We start from the raw sequence: 16,405 nt of genomic DNA, 5'->3' as shown, positions 1-16,405 counted from the left end.
AACAGTCCCCGGGCCTTTTACCTCAGGTGCTGTTTTCTGTTTGCTTACGATCAACACATAGAAATAAGTGGATGGTTGTTGTGTTGTTTTCTTTTGCCCTGTTTGCTGGGGATCTAACTAGGACTTCAAGCATGCTAGACAGGACCCACACGCGCGTGCACACACACACACACACACACACACACACACACTGAATTATAGCCTGCTTCTTACTTTTTATTCTGAGACAGGCAGACCTGGAATCTTTAATCCTCCTGTCTCAGCCTTCCAAGTAGTTGGGATTACCAGCCCGCAATACCAGGGCCAGCTGGTTATAGCCATGTTTTTCTGTATAGGCAAGGTTGTCTGATGCTTCCCTAACTGCCCTCCCCGCTCCTCCATCTCTCCAGACGTGGAGCTGATGTTTACGGAATAGATAGATGGAAGGATGGTAGGTGTTCAGGAACATCCTGTAACCCTGAAGTAAGGAGCAGCACTCACAAGTGTGAGCCATACGCTTGGCCAAAGCAATAAAGACTTTCCAATTATCCCAACTCTGCTCAGGAACACAAGAATAATTTAGGGTTCAGAGTTGAGGTAAGAAAGGAGAGTGGGGGGGGGGGCTTTAGCTATTATGAAAGCACTGAGTGGAAGGGAACACTCATCAGGATTCTGAGAAGGGGCTAAGGGGCTGCTGGTCTGGCAAGCCCTGAGGTTGCAGGTGGATAGAAAACCTGAGTGGGTTCACAGGCGCCCCCTGGTGGCTAGTTCAGGCTAAGCACACAGAAGAGAATCCTGAAGGTGGGTTCAGAAGAGAAGGGAGTTATTATATTTTATTATTATTTCAATGCCTGTTTATTTTCTAAGGGGAGACTGAAAGGGTTGGATTTGGGAAGGGATGTGGAGAGGATCTGGGAGGATTTGGGGGACAGGAAACTGTAATCACAATATACTGTATGAAAAAACTCTATTTTCCATTATAGAGGTGGGATGGAAGGTACAAGTGGATCTCAGAGTTAAGGTTTCAGCTCTCAGTCCCCCAAGTTGCTCTTGGCCTGTTTTCTCATCAAATCAATGGTGCTATGAGGTTCATGGGTCTGAAGGGCAGCAGAGCCAATTCAGCCTGAAGCAAGCAGGCTGCCTTTGCTTCATGGTCTTCTGAGGGCAGGGCAGGAGGCTGACAGAGGCTCAGAGGAGCTACCCAGCTGGTGAGGGGCAGGGTTAAGACCTGAAGTCAGAGGCCACTTCCCCCACCGTGATGCTTCTTATGGTCCCCCTGGTCCCATCCACCTGCGGCACACAGCACCTGTTGAAAAAGAAGCTTACAGCCGGGCGGTGGTGGCACACGCCTTTAATCTCAGCACTCGGGGGGCAGAGGCAAACGGATCTCTGTGAGTTCGAGACCAGCCTGGTTTACAAGAGCTAGTTACAGGGCAGGCTCCAAAACCACAGAGAAACCCTGTCTCAAACCCCCCCCCCCAAAAAAAAGAAGAAGAAGAAAATCCAAGAAGAAGAAGAAGAAGAAGAAGAAGAAGAAGAAGAAGAAGAAGAAGAAGAAGCTTACAGTAGACAACAGGGAGCAGGTAAGCAGCCAAGATGGAAGCTAAAGAGTAGTTGAAAAGGCGTTCCTGTGTGGGGCAATCTCACAGACAGAAAGCATTGAAGCATGCAAAGAAATTATGGCCACCACTCAATTAGTCACACCAAACTCGCTGTTTCTGAGGAACCCAGAAGTTTTAAAGTCTGTCCACCATCCATCTAACTGATCACTCCATCCATCCATCCACTTACCCATCCATCCATCCATCTGTCTGTCTGTCCATCCATCTAACTGATCGCTCATCTATTCACACACTTCATCCATCCATCCACTTACCCATCCATCCGTCCATCTGTCTGTCCGTCCGTCCATCCATCTAACTGATCGCTTATCTATTCACACACTTTCATCCATCCTTCCACTTACCCATCCTTCCGTCCACCCATTTGTCCATTCAACTGATCACTCATCTATTCACATACTCCATCCATCCATTCACTGACCCATCCATCCATCCATCCATCCATCCAATTGTCCATCAGTCTGTCCATCCATCCATTCATCTGTCCATCCAACCTATCACTCATCTATTCACACACTCCACTCCATCCATCCACTTACCCATCCATCCACTTACCCTCCATCTGTCTGTCCATCCATCCATCCATCCATTCATCCACTTACACATTCACACACACACACATATACATACAGACACATACATATACATACACATATATATATACATACATACATGCATACACACAGAGAGACAGACAGACACACATACATATACACTCATACATACATACACACATACATGCATATACATACATATACTCACATACATACAAAGACTTATCCATCCCCTATCTGTCCATCTCCACACACACATGTCCATTCGACTGCATGCACACTCACACATTGCCTGGAACTTACACAGTCGCTTCTCCTTCTAAGAAAGAGAAATTCATTAGAAGGGAGGCACTAAATCCACGCCCAGGGAAGGCCTTAGTCTCCACTCTCCACAGAAGGAGCGTGGAGAGATCTTTGGGTCTGCTTCACAACTAGCACGTGTGTGAGATGGGCTGCGATGAAAACGTGAGGAAAGAAGCAGCTAAGAAGGGAGGAGGGTGGGGCCTAAATAAAAAGGAGACTCTTCATGGGGACACATCCAGGGGTCACTAATTCCGGATGGCCCTCAGCATCCCAGGATCTTTGCCCCTTTAAGGTTAATGGTCCTCAGCCCATCTCTCCAGTGTGTGTTTGGTGCCTGGTTGCAGGTTGCCAGTTCCCTACTAGGTGGCAATCCAGTCACGATTTATTGCCTCTGGAGACAGCAAGATCACCACAGTGTGGCCATTTCTACTACTGTTCTGCTTGAAATCCCGCTGCCTGGAGGCAAGAGTGCCTATGGCAATGATGGCAGGTGTTTGTGACACCTGAGAGGGAAAGTGTGCCCTGGGCTCAAGTCAGACACGGAAGGCACACTTGAGAGTCAGTCAGCCATTTGACTTCATGTTCCGTTCTGCTTATGCGATGACTCTCTCGGGCATCAGCATTTATGATGTGCCTCGTGAAAGCAAAAACGGAGGCAGAACTTAGCATTTCTTCCATGCCTTGTGTCACCCGACTCCTGCTCTGACCTCCCCTCTGCGTGATACCAAACTCCTCACTGTCTCAGCACAGCAAAGTGCCCACACGCTGTCTCAGGGGCTTCTCCCAGGCTGTGACTTCTGTCACATACCACACTCAAAAGCTCTTAGAAAGATCCCAGGGTTTCGAGTCAGGGAGCTGGACTTTGAACCTCCCTGGTTCATCCTCTTTCCAGCTGTTAGGTAGCTTAACCTCCATGAGCCATAGTTTCATTGCTAAGCATGGGGAAATTCTGGGATCCATCATATAGGGTGGTTGTGAGAATAAAGTACATTAGACATGTGTGGCTGGAGAGATGGCTCAGCAGTCAAGAGCACTGGATGCTCTTCCAGAGGACCCACGTTTGATTCTTAGCACCTATGTGGCAGCTCACAACTACCTCTAACTCCAGTTTCAGAGGATCCACTGTCACCTTCTGGCTTCTGTGGACACTACATATATGTGGCACACAGATATATGTAGGCCAAATATTTACATATAGATAGATAGATAGATAGATAGATAGAGCAAGAGAGAGCAATATATATATAGTAAATCAAATCTCCAGAATAAAATTTAATGCCATTAGATGTGTAAGATGCTTACTATGGTTAATACCTGGCTGGGTATTGAAGTCTGTTAGTAAATGTGTAGCCAGGTATGGTCACTGAGCCTGTAGCTCCAGCTTTTGACAAACTGAGGCCAGCCTGGGCTATAAAGTGAAATCTTATCTCAAGGAAAAGAAAAACCTGTTGCGTTGAACTGATGCGCTCTCTCCTGGGAAGCAAGAGATCTGGGCACTGGTTAAAGGAACACGTGCACAGACAAGTCACTGCCCTTCGCTTGATTAAATCGCAGGGGTTAGATGACATAATGCCAAGCTTTGTGTCCCATCATCTTCATACGGAATCAGTGGCCTGGCACCCAAAGACCATCTCCATCCACCCTCCAGGCAGACATCGCTAGCTGATCAGAGCATTCCAAATTCCATGCTGGCCTTGGAATCATCGCTCAAGGTTCCTTGGAGGCATCACCAATCAAATCTGAATTGACAGTTGAGATTAAACTGACTTTTCATTCCTGGCCAGTGCCCTGACTGAACAGAACACAGCGTAAGGAGGACAGGAAAGGACACAGTCAAGGTGAAGTATCTGTCCGCGGTGGGTCTGAGGGTAGGGGTACAAGGCAGCATCAGGAATGTGGGGCCAGGATCCAGTGGGGTCAGAACACTGGGGCACATAGTCACAACTGTCGCCCTGTTTGTGCCACACCAGTCCCCTTTCCAGGGAAAGCTTGGTCTGACCCTGTGGAGAGTGCAGGAGGAGGGAAGGGTGTTGGCTGCATGCCAGACAACCTCTCCTTTACTTTGGAGGGGTTTTGATCACAGTATTGATTTTGCCGGGGGCTGCAATTCCTCCACTTTAAGGGCAAGGAATTGGAGACACAGCTCTTTGCCATAGGGATTTGTAACCATGCCCCAGTGCCTTCTGTGGAGCTGGGGTAGCACCCATGCCCACTCCGTATGCCAACCTACTCATGAAAACTCCACTGCTTACCTCACCATCAGAAAGCAGACAAGGCCTGCTGGGTATGTACTCACTCCAGCCAACTCCACCCTGAAGTCTGACTGCTGGGACCCCGGGTAATGGAGGGGGCACGGGCCGTGCCATCTCTGCCTGGAGCCTCCTGTACTTAGACTCCCTATCTGATGACTTGCTACAGGATATAGCAAGTGAGGTTGAATCCCAGGCTAGTAAGGTTAAAACCGCAGTGATTTTGTACCAGGAACAATCAAAGCATTTACCAAGGCCGGGACTCCTAAGTTACACCCTGTCTCTGTTGCTGCTGGAACTGGTCACACCAGGCTGTAACTCCCCATGATCACCTGCGGTCCCAGCCATTCTGTGGGCATAGTCATACTGGGGGGTCGTCATTCACCATGAATTTGGGCAGCCAGGACAGGAAGCGCTCATCCCAGCAGCCAAAAGAGCTTACTTCCACCCAACGCCTCGCCTCCCTCCCTAGTCAGGCCTGATTGTGTATGACACTTGCTGCAGGCCAGACTTTGATGGCCGTGCTGCTGTTATGCAAGGGGTTACATAAGTCACCGTGTGATGCGTGCCCCGTGTTAACAGAGCTTCTAGCCAGCTGCCGTACCCCAAGTGGCCTTTCCAAGTTCCTCAAGGCAGAGCGGTTGACTGCCTTCATCCCCCACGCTGGGCAGATAGAGTCCCTGGTTGACAGCTGTCAGACCACAGCGTATTGGGATGTCACAACCAAAGACAGGGACACACAGACAGCAGTGATCCATCATTCCCTGCCCATGGACAGTGCAGGACAGCAATGTTGGCATCTGAAAGACAGCAGTTAGTACCCATTCCCTTCCACTCTGAGGTCAAGCAGGATTTCACCTAGCTGAGATGGGGGGGGGGTTACGGGTCACAGAGTAGGCAGTGGGGGCTCCCTAGCACGCCGGGCTGAGGAGGAGAAGGTTAGAGCCCTGCTCTGTGGTTGGCTTAGTGCCTCAGCTCAGATCACTTGCCCCTGGCAGAGCTTGGCAGAGACTCCCACCTGGGTGCAATCGGGAGTCTACCTCCTGCCTTAACTGTCATCGTGCTGGGGAAACAAGACAGTCACCACGGTCCAGTCACGGCAGCTGCGTCTTTTGCCCAGGACATCTCTGCTTCCACAATTCTAGAACAAACCTGCAGCCAAACCCCTACTGCCCTTACCTGGCCAGAGTTTGGCAGCAAAGGAAACAAGAAGTTGTTTCCAGTTGACAAGATGCAGGCTGTTCCTTGGGAAGGACAGTTACTTCCGGAAACAAGCTGCCCTGTGCCAAACCTTGGTAGGACAGAACACATTTAGAGCTCACAGAGTCTGACTTGGGCCATGCTGGGGTTTCACTACCGAGCTACTCCTCTGTACCCCCAGCCTAGAAAGACATTTTAAGATTGGATTCCCACGGAGCCCACTAACCTAAGAAGCATGCAGATGACACTTGACGGAGATGCCTAAAGGACACAGGCATGCTGCCATCTTGCCATCTTACAGGAAGCCGATCCACCGACAGCAATATTCTTGGGAGCAGGGAATATCCTTGTACCAGGGAATAGGGCCCAGGTGTCACAAGCTAGGTGCTGATTGACAGGGAAGAAAAGGGCTGGATACTTGAGGCAATGCCCCAGCATGGTGGGAGCTAGAGGGGTCTGAGGGGAGCTGGCAGGAGCCTACCCCGTGGGTCACAGGACGTTGGAGTCTATCTCCGGGAGAGTGTACCAGGGGTTTGGAGCAGAAAGGATGCTGCCTGCTCGTATCTGTCTTGGTGCTGGGACTTTGCTACGGAATTTCCCCTCCTAAACCCTGGGGGTTAAAATAGCAATGACACAGCCCTCAGCCATGCAGAGGCGACTGCCGAGGACACTGAGCATGGGATGGCTGCCACTGCAGGGATCGCAGCCCCAACCTACCCCTGTCTGGGTGCCCGGCTTGGCTCAGAGAACAGGTGCTAGCTCCAGGTGTCGGAACTGTAGCTCATTAGCGCTGAGCCATCTCTAGAAGAGGGAGAGGTGCCCCATCCCTACAGCAGCAGCCTCTGGGTACCACTTCTGAGTGAGGGCCTGTGGTCATCTGTCTGCCATTTAGGCTGTGGTATGAAGGTGTGGGCCAGGATGCAGAGAGGAAGACAGGAGAAGAAGGCGGCAAAAAGACAGGGAAAGAGAGGAAGGGAGGAGAAGAGGTGGGTGGGAAACACTCAACAAGTGGGCACGGAGACCCTGCCATGAGCGCTTCCCAAGCAACTTTGTTCACCATGTGGCTGTCGGCCTCACCTTCTCTCTGGGCAGTTGGTGGGCAGGGCCAAGGCAGCCTGGGCTTCCTTGCTTGCTCCAACTGAGTGGCCCTGCTTGCAGCCCTGGCGGCGTTGGCACGGTGACAGTAGCCAAGTGTGCAAACTTGTGCCATTGTCCCTGGGCCAGGGGGAGCCATGGAGACTAGCTAATATGACACAGGAAAATGTTTGCTGATGGCAATTCTATGGGCTTTGTCCACCTCTTTCTCCATCATGACGACTCGATTTAAGTCCCTAACTGTTTGACTACAAATGCAAGGGGACCGTGCAACGCCACCCTTTTGTCCAGCCGCACTGAATGGGCAATTCAGGCTTTGTGCAGCTCAATTGAGGAAGCAGACATAAAGACAAGATTCCTGAGAGCCCCGGCTCCCTTCCCATGGATATCCCAGCACCCCTCAGCTAGCCTGTCCAGGCTACCTTTCCCCACATCAGTGTACCTCTCGACCCATCCCAGGGGACCCTTCAGGAAGGGTGGGGAAAGAGGCTAGAGACACGAGGACAGACAGAGTCAGAGAGCACACGCTCAACACTCAAGGGCAGAGGGAAAGCAGCCCACGCCAGCTTACCCCATCCGATTGTCTGTCTGCACTGGAGCATGGCAGCTGGAGGCCTGGAGTATCTGGGGAAGGTTGGGTGCCTGTCTCCACTGTGTCCAGCCCTCCTTGATTCTGGACATTTTGCACACACACCCCCTACTCCCTCAAGACACCAGGGTACCGAGGTCAAGGGGAGGGGGTGTGTGGAGGCCGGGGAAAGTGGGGCTGAAGGGTAGAAATTTACCGGGAAATGATTGCATTTGGGAGCTGTCTTTTTTTGTGATGGTCCCCATGGTGACAATTTGTGACTGCAAAGAATGTGGGACCGGGGCTCCGCCGCCTGATTGGGATGCTTTGTATCTGGAGAGGCGCTCCTGATTGGCCTGAGGGCCCCCCAGCTCCGGACTTGTCCTCCATTCAGCCCACTCGAGGGCTGCACAACTGCTTCTCACCCTGCACGGAGCTCGCTGCACGCCAGCTCGCCGGGCTTGCCTGGGTCTACGGTGGGGAACCTGCCGGCCACGTTGGCGGGGGTCCCAGCCAGCACCTTCGGTTAGTGTGGAGTCCCAAGTGGTCTGACTAGGCTGGGTGGAGGGTGTGAGCGGGCTAGGGCCTTGGGGGAGGGGCACAGTGCTGTGGGTGGCGGCCGAGGAGGCATGAAATTGCTGCAGATGGTTCTACAGGGGAGTTCCTGCTGCCGGCAGCCTGAGATGAGCCTTGAAGGCAGGTCTAGATTAAGTGCTAGACAGGGATCCTGCCTGGCCCTGTGTGAGAGTTGGGGGTGGAGCGTGGGGACTGCAGAGGGGGCGGGGTGGTGGGAGGGGGAGGCCACCACCACGGAGGGGGAAGGGGGCTTGGCCTTCTGTAGAGAATTTCTTTGGCTTTGAAAATAAAAACTTGAATGGCGATTCGTGCCTGCTGGGCTCACAGTATGTGGGAGAAGCGACCAGCTGGAAATGTAGCCCCAGCAATGCCACTTGTAGCTTGATGGTTTTGAGCAAGGTGATTCTTTTTTCTGAGCGTCACTTTCCAGGAGGGGGCAACAGACCCTCAAAGACTGAATGAAATAGCTGGCACCTGTCTCATTTAGTCAAGAGATGCTGAATGACTTACCAGGTGTCCCATTGTGGATCCTGGTTGGGACAGAAGGGTGCCGGGGTTGGGGGAGGGGGGGGCTTTTGCATTCAGTTCTGGTGGCCCTGGGAAGGTGTAACTGCCCTGGAGAGACTCCAGCTGCCTTTTGTGCTCCCCAGGTCCGCCCTGTGCTCTCTTTGGAGCTGCCAGCCCCCAGCAGAGCCTGCACTCTTCATGGAAAGCCCCGCGCGGTTCCCGTGGTGATGGCAGCTGACAGTGATGTGAAGATGCTGTTGAATTTTGTCAACCTGGCGTCCAGTGACATCAAGGCAGCCCTGGACAAGTCGGCCCCCTGCCGCCGCTCTGTGGACCATCGCAAGTACCTGCAGAAGCAACTCAAGCGCTTCTCTCAGAAGTATTCAAGGTTCCCTAGGGGCCTGCCTGGCAGGGTGATGGAGCCTCATCTGCCCAGAGGGCCCGAAGAGAGGCCTGGGCAGCTGCCCCTCCACCCGTGCCCCGAATCCAGCCCTGGAGGGGATGGGTGCTGCAAGGAGAAGGCCCTGGGGACCCCCTTCAGGGAGGAGTGCCTTTCTAAGGAGCAGAGCTTTGGGGGGCTGAATGCAGAGGCTGCTAGACCTGGCCAGGTGCCCATGAGGAAGAGACAGCTGCCTGCTTCATTCTGGGAGGAACCAAGGCCCACCCTGAGCTACCCAATGGGGCTGGAGGTGGGCCTAACCCCCAGAGAGGCATCTCTGTATGAGAATAAGAAAAATTGCAAGGGTCTTGAGTCCCTGGGGCCTGAGACGGCTCCATTGCCCATGTCCCCAAGGGTTCTAGCTGACACGGAGCCACTCAAGATGTCTGGGGTATCTTTGGTAGGTAGCCTTGATGCCTGGAGCTACTGCCCATTCCAGTACCATGGACAGCCCATCTTCCCCAGCCTTCCAGGGGTCCTGCCACAAGGTCCAGTACCCAGTCTGGGCTTATGGAGGAAAAGCCCAGCCTCACCAGTGGAGCTAACCCACTTCTGCAAGGATGTGGACAATCCAGGGCCCAAAGTGTACAGACCCGTGGTTCTGAAGCCTATTCCCACTAAACCAGCCATGCCTCCACCCCTCTTCAATGTCTTCGGCTACCTCTAGCTGGACGGCCTTAGCCCCCTTTGTTGGCCTGCAGGAAGGGGTCTCTGATAAGCTCTCCAAGTGAGAAGAGAGCAGGGTAGGGGTCTAGCCGGGCTGCTTCAGGGAGGGGGCTCCTCAGCCAGGCATCTATTTGACTCTTGCAGTCTATGGGGCCAGGCACAGGAGCCCTTCCCCAGGAGACGGGTCTCCTTATCCCTGTGGAGACCATGGGCAATGGGACCCTAGTCTGCAGCTGCCCATTACACGCCTGTTCAGCTGCCATCTGCTGGGGGTTGGGGGAGGGCATCTCACTTGTTCTTTTTGTTCTGTGTAAATATTGAGAAAGTTAAAAAAAATAAAGATTTTTTTTTTGCAGTTTCTACCTCTTGGGTGTCATGAAGTGGGTTAGTTTCCAGATGCAGTGTCCACATAGAGGATGGCTACAGGAAGGGGTGGCTTGTAGCCTCTGAGATATCTGGAGATGGGTGCTGAAGGCCATGGCTCAATTCATAGGAAGCAGGTGGGAAGGGATGGGGGAAAGAACTTGGGGAAGGATGCTTGGTCCAGAAATCTGCAGAAAGAGGTATGTGAAGTCTGGATCCAGTGGTCCATAGCGTTCTGTCCTAGGGAGGTAGAGCTATAATTTTGGTGTGCCTGCACCTTAGGCTGTGCCAGAGTAGCCATGCAAGATCCTGGTCAGAGATAAAATCAGGACAATGAGATTTCAGCTTCTTGTGACCAAACTGTCCCTTTTAAGCATGAGCGTGGTTATATGTCCACAGTGAATCAAACCAAAGCAAAACCCAAACCCCAAGCCCTAAAGCCACAGCCTCTAACTAACTCCCAACCCAGTTTTCTGCAGATTGCTCTCAGCCACCTGTCAATGAAATGTGGAGACCTCTGCCTGTGGCTGGATAGACATGCATATTGGGGGCAAAGACCCAGGCTTCCCCTGATAGTTCCCAGATGGCAAGCTGCTGAGTTAGGTGGCTTCCTGAGTAGCACTGGCCTAGGCACGCTCTAGTGTGGCTGGGCTACACGGTATCATCAAACCAGGATCTTTGCAACCAGGTCTGGTGCTGGGCCAGCCTCTGCTCCCCACATAGGGGATTCAAATAGTTTGTGCCCATCCCTTCTACTAGCTCCTTCATGGCCTGCCTCGGAGCAAGCCCTTAGCTAACTGCACATCCAGGATTCGAGGCTGAACATGGCCCTTTGGTCCTAGCCTACTCCCCCAACCCCGCAAGTCCCACCAGGGAGTCTACCAGAAGTGCAATTGGCCAGGGAAAGGTGGCCAGTATTCCAGGATTCTGGGGCTTTCTGTCCAAAGCATCAGACTTCAGCAACATGGATGCTAACAAAGCAGAGTTGTCCTAAGTCATTTTCTGACATGTGGAAGGGGCAGGTCTTTAGCCTATGCTCCATCTTAGAAAACACAGAGGGACCAGGAGCAGGTGTGTGCCCTCTCCTACCCAAAAGCATCATCACCAAGAACGCTTGGACCCACGCAATGGTTCTCAGTCTCCTCCAGGCTGTACAGCACAGGCCTCAAAGCTCCAATCCTGTCACCTACTGATCAAGTTACTTGTCTATGCTGAAATTTCCTCACCCAAAAAGTGAGATCGGACATAGACCGGCTACATGGGCTGTTGTTTACGTGGAAGTCTGACTTCTGTTATTACATAAAGTTGTCTCCCACACTTAGGCACCCAGAGGTCCTTGCGGGCTGGCAGAGTAGAACTACTCACAGATCGTGTTGCCCACTGCAGTGAGCGCCTTGGACACCCTACCGCTCATGACCCTACTCCTAGAGCAGGAGCACCCCTAGAGCCACACATTCTCAGGGGCCGCTGAGTCCCACCCACCATGACTAAGTCCTGGTCCTACACCAGCCTTTTTCTGCCGGGGCTCAGCTTCCTCAGTGGCACCTGTAGATCCATTCCTTCAAAAGCCAGAAGCTTCATTTAAAATTAGAAACAGGAACTGGAGAGATGGCTCAGTAGTTAAGAGCACTTGGTTTGATTTCCAGCATCCACATCAGAAGGCTTAGAGCTGTCTATAATCCGACACCAGGGCACCTGACACCCGTGGGTTCCATGGGAAGCTACACACACGATGCACATAAACTCACACAGCTTTGCACACGTAAACAAATCTTTAAGAAATAAAAGCAGAAACCTTTAATGGAACGCGACCCACACAACAGGGACCCAGGGTACCAGTCTCCTTCATATGGGAAGCAGCTGCGGGGAGCACACTGCTCATCTGGGAGACTTGAAATTGGAGAGGGAAAAGCAGCCTTGATGGCAGCAGGAGATACACCCCCAACCAAAGAGCAAGGCGAGAGCTGACAATGTAGCTCAGGTAGATAGAGAGCTTGGATACCGTACACAAAGTCCTGGGCTTGAATCCATCATTAAAAAATAAATAAGTAGCAGGGAGGGAGGGGAACAAAGAAAGAGCGAGATCAAGTTGTGTTGGTGTGGCTCCGAGCAAAACCCGAAGCCAGTACAGGGGCTCCCCTTTGCTCAGTCTCCTGCTCCTACCACGAGGGCGAGCATCCTCATGCTCATGCATTATGACTGGGGCCAGACTTCCAAAAGGCAGTTTGTGATACTATGTGACATCTCTAAAGCAGGCACCCTGGCTGGGTTTGGTGGCACAATGGAGTCCAGAGTGGCAGTCAAGCACTAATCAATCATCGCTGGACCACAAGGCTAGGCCTCAGGCCAGATTTAATATTTGGGAGTTGGAACACACTTAGCAGCTTCCCCTGTACCTTTGAGGCTAAGCATCCCCAGGACAGAGGATGCAAGGTTCCCTCTGGACTTGCTCCAGCGAAACATCAAGGGGTGCAACCAAACACAAAACTAGAACCCCACAGGGATTTGTTGTGGATGCTCAGGCAAGTGCCTTCCCCTTCTCAACCTCTATCTCATCATGACCTTGAGGGTATAGACAAGATGCTGCTTAGCCCCCCAAAACCCAAGAGGCTTTTCCCCTTCATGCACAGAAAACATTGAAAAACTGGTGCAACACCCATGAAAACAGCATGTGCTGGGTCTCAGCTTCTGGGCCTCAAAGCCCTTTGACTAAGGGCGATGACAGCACCTCAGCACTCACCTGCAAACGGGACACCTGCTCCCACCTTCTCTCACAGGAACATGATGGCCAGGGCTCCTGTGCTCTCCAGACCGCCATCTCTCCAGGTCTGGATTGCTTTCCTGACTATTTCTACTTCTGTAGCAAATAAGGCTTGAGAAGGAGGATCAGGAAATGTGCAACCCCAGGTATCAAGAGGACTCATAGGCATGGACCCACCACTAGTGATGGAGCTCTGGTTTCCATGGTGATTGAACTAGGAGAAGAAACTGAATGGCTCTCTACTGGTCCATGAAGGACATACCCTCATGAGTCTTTCTTTGAAAGCCCAACAAAGGGGGCTCTGCATACCCTGTACCTAGCCCCTGCTCAATCCTACTACTGCCAGGAGCAAGGCTGAGACCCCAGGAGCAGCTGAGAACCTCGGGCCTGGAGAGTCTGAAGGGAGGAACGTCACAGGGCAGAAAAGTAGTACGCAACGTTTATTGTACACAATGAAGCACTCAGTCTGAGGGTTTCCCACCCCCACCTCCACCCCCAGCCTGAAAGCTCAGAGTCCAGTGAGGGGCTTACAGCCAGACCAGGTAATTCCAGGCAGGTGAACTCATTCCTAGAGTTCTCCAGCTGAAGGCCAGGATTCCTGCCTGGACCACCTTTCCCAGACCAGCTCTGCCCTGGCCCCAGGTCAAAGGTCTCTGGCAATGCCAAATGGCAGACAGGCAGGTCTGTGAGTCATTCACAGTTTGAAACTGGAGGTTCCTCGCCTACTCCACACACGGACTCCACCTTTGGGCGAAGCTTATACAGAGACCCGAGAGCACACTTGGCAGCCTCGTTCTGACCCCAAGTGCGTCTGGATGCCGGCCTCCTGAGGTGTCATGAAAACAGTCATATCCTCGCTGGCTGGTTACTGTGTGTTTTCGTATTTCAGGTATCTGATTAGCCGGCCTGGGAGCGGCAGTGTGTCTAGCAGTTTTATCCGGTATTTTCCTATGGCCTTTCGAACCTGCAGCCGACAGAGGTGAGCCAGAGGTCTTGGAGGTTCTGGAAAGAGGAGAAAATGGATGGGAGATGCACACTTGTCATTCGTACTGAGCAAGGGGTGTGGGCAGTGAGTTCAGCCAATGATGAGGCTAAGTCCAAGAGGGGTGGGTACTTGCTGCTGGGAACTGCAGTCCCCACAGTTGGGACTAGCAAAGTGCCTTTCTACCTTCAACCTGCACAGATCTGCACAGACCAAAGTGGTCGAGGTAAACGCCACACCCACTTCCCGGGTAAGGCTACCGCCCCGCCTAGGATGTCCTTGGGACTCAGGCTTACAACCCGTTTTTCAGTTCTTCTCTTCACATACAACTTGGATCCCCAAACAGCCCCAGCAATTGGTCAGAATTTGACCTCTCAGGCATCCCCTGAGGAACTTATGTGGGGCTCCTGCTATCACTGAGAAGCCAGATGAAGCAGAAGGACTGACAGCAGAACTGGGGGACTCCCAGCAGGCTGTAGACTCCTACTTGGTTGTTCCCAGACATCCCTGGAGTACCTTATGGTCTGGTGTTTGCTCAGTTGGGAGGTGGGGATGAAGAAAGGCAGAAGGGTGCATCTGGTAATTGGGTAATTTATTTGGGCATGAGGAAGTAGCTTGTTAACTAAAACAAGTCATTCATCCATGCATGATCCATCCATTCGTTCAACAAACACATGCTGGGCCAGAGATGAAGCAGTACCTTCTGGAGGATATGGAGAAGGTTCTGCACCTCTGAGAGGGGTCTGGAGGAACGTTCCTCATGAGGAAAGCCAAGGCATTCCCAGTAAAGAAGATGGCAAATGCCTGCCTAGCCAATTGCAAGACCTCAAGACACTCTGGGGTTTCTGACAAATACCTGGTATCCCTGCCACTTCTGACATCAGGGCCTGAGCCTCTCTCTAGGAAGGTAGGGCCTTTTCTGTGGAGAGGGAAGCAGGTAGCCCAAGACCCAGAGAGTTTGGGGGGCCGGGCTAGCCTGTTTTCTCCACAACACAATGATGTCGACCTCAGAACACCTAGTGCAGGAGTGGGTGGAGAGCGAGACAGAGAGAAGTGGCTTTAAAGTAACCAAGGCAGGCCTGAGAACTGTGTACCACCTGTTCCCAAGTGCTCACTACAGTCCTCTGCTCCTGAGGCCGAGTCTGGATGTGAGAGATGGCCCCTTTCTAAGGCCCTCTGGTGGTCAGGGATCATGGTGGCAGCAGCCAGTGACTTGGTTAGTGAAGGATTATGACATTCTCTATAGCAGCGACTGAGTAGGTGGTAGATAGATGACCCCTGTCCCCTGCTGCTGCTACCCTACTTGTCAAAGGAATCAGCTGAGAGTTGTTCACTCAGATGTATGCCCAGGGAAGATCCTATGGTAGTTAGGGCTCAAGGGAACCGGTGGGATCAAGGAGGAATTGGGCACATCAGAATTGGGTGCTAAGGATGGGAGCAGTCTTGGTGGCATGGTGATAACCTACCACAGACCAGTCCCTGTGTTACCTGCCTGACAGACAAATGATCAGGGTCTAGCCTCCTGGGCCCAAGCAAGCCAGGCTTCGTCATCTAGTGCTAGAAGGGTCAGGGCCGTGAGCCTGCCTTCTTTCTCTATTCAGGGGTGAGACACCATTCTTACAGCCACCCCGTGTCCCTACAAAGGCTGCTCCAGGTGACCTGCAGAGCATCAACTCTGGTGTGCCTGAAATCTACTGGGAATGCAGGCTCCAGATCTGCACAAAGGAGCTGCCCATCGGATGAGATCTGGGCGCTGGGCAGTAGATCCACAGCTCCCTCCGGGTACCAGAATTATTTCAAACAGCCTGAAGTAGGGAGTAATGTTACCAGGCCTGGGCTGGTATCTACCTAGCTATGTGACTTTGGCCCAGATGATATGATCTCTCTGAGGCTGGATGCCTTTATCTATCACCCCAGGAGCCACCAGCACTTTGAGCACACTGCAGAGCAGGGCCGGGCACAGCCTGTACTGGCATGGGTGACACCGCCTGAAGTCTGAGTCTCTGTGGGATGGAGGCTAAGCCAGCAGCAGCAGCCATAGCCCTACCTGCCTTCTCCTTGATGGCGGCCCAGTCCTCAAAGCTGTCAATGTGCTCCTTCAGCCGGGAGCACAGCTGCACATTGCCTACGTAGTCCAGAAGCACGTCGATGATGGGTCCTGCCCAGCGGCTCACTTCCGGGGCCGACAGGAGCTCACAGAACTGAAAGAGGAACACAGCACTCTTAGGTGATGCCAGAGAGGATCTGACCAGGTGCCTTCTACGAACTCCTCCTCTCAGTGTGGTCCTCTTAGCACGGGCATCTGTCACCTGGCATGCGAGACAGATGAGTCGGGCTGGTCCCTCACTTCTCTGAGTTTCAACTTCCTTACCTATAAATTGTGCATATGGCATCCATTCCAAGGCAGTTTTTTTTTTAAAAAAAGGATACAAACTATTTTGTATATTTTAATTTATTATTATTTTGGACTGAGAATGAACTACCGCATCATTCAGTGCTCTCTGACAGATCAAATCCCTGACCCTCTTTTATACTTTAATT

General features: G+C 52.3%; 2 protein-coding genes across 2 annotated transcripts in view; one reads left to right on the top strand and one right to left on the bottom strand.

The window, feature by feature from the left end:
* Positions 1 to 8,007: 8,007 nt before the first annotated feature.
* Fam181a (family with sequence similarity 181 member A) lies at positions 8,008 to 9,871 on the top strand. The gene is made up of 2 exons (XM_041633483.1): positions 8,008 to 8,095; positions 8,797 to 9,871. Exon 2 carries the CDS (start codon positions 8,881 to 8,883, stop codon positions 9,757 to 9,759), a length of 879 nt encoding a protein of 292 aa, XP_041489417.1. The 5' UTR covers positions 8,008 to 8,095; positions 8,797 to 8,880; the 3' UTR covers positions 9,760 to 9,871.
* Positions 9,872 to 13,346: 3,475 nt separating this feature from the next.
* Asb2 (ankyrin repeat and SOCS box containing 2) overlaps positions 13,347 to 16,405 on the bottom strand; it is a 37,461-nt gene continuing 34,402 nt past the window's right edge. Inside the window, exons 9-10 of the mRNA XM_041633254.1 lie at positions 15,912 to 16,065; positions 13,347 to 13,884 (exon numbers count right to left, since the gene is read on the bottom strand). Coding sequence (XP_041489188.1) covers positions 13,748 to 13,884; positions 15,912 to 16,065 — 291 coding nt within the window. The 3' untranslated portion in view covers positions 13,347 to 13,747. The remainder of the gene's footprint in view (positions 13,885 to 15,911; positions 16,066 to 16,405) is intronic.

This window comes from Microtus oregoni, unplaced genomic scaffold, assembly GCF_018167655.1.
Source record: "Microtus oregoni isolate MIOR12 unplaced genomic scaffold, Mior012 000043F_ref0000047, whole genome shotgun sequence".
NCBI lineage: Eukaryota > Metazoa > Chordata > Mammalia > Rodentia > Cricetidae > Microtus > Microtus oregoni.
This window is presented reverse-complemented; position numbering and strand designations above follow the sequence as displayed.

Excerpts from the sequence above, each read along its gene's own strand:
- Fam181a (XM_041633483.1), top strand. The coding sequence starts at position 8,881 with ATGGCAGCTGACAGTGATGTGAAGATGCTGTTGAATTTTGTCAACCTG.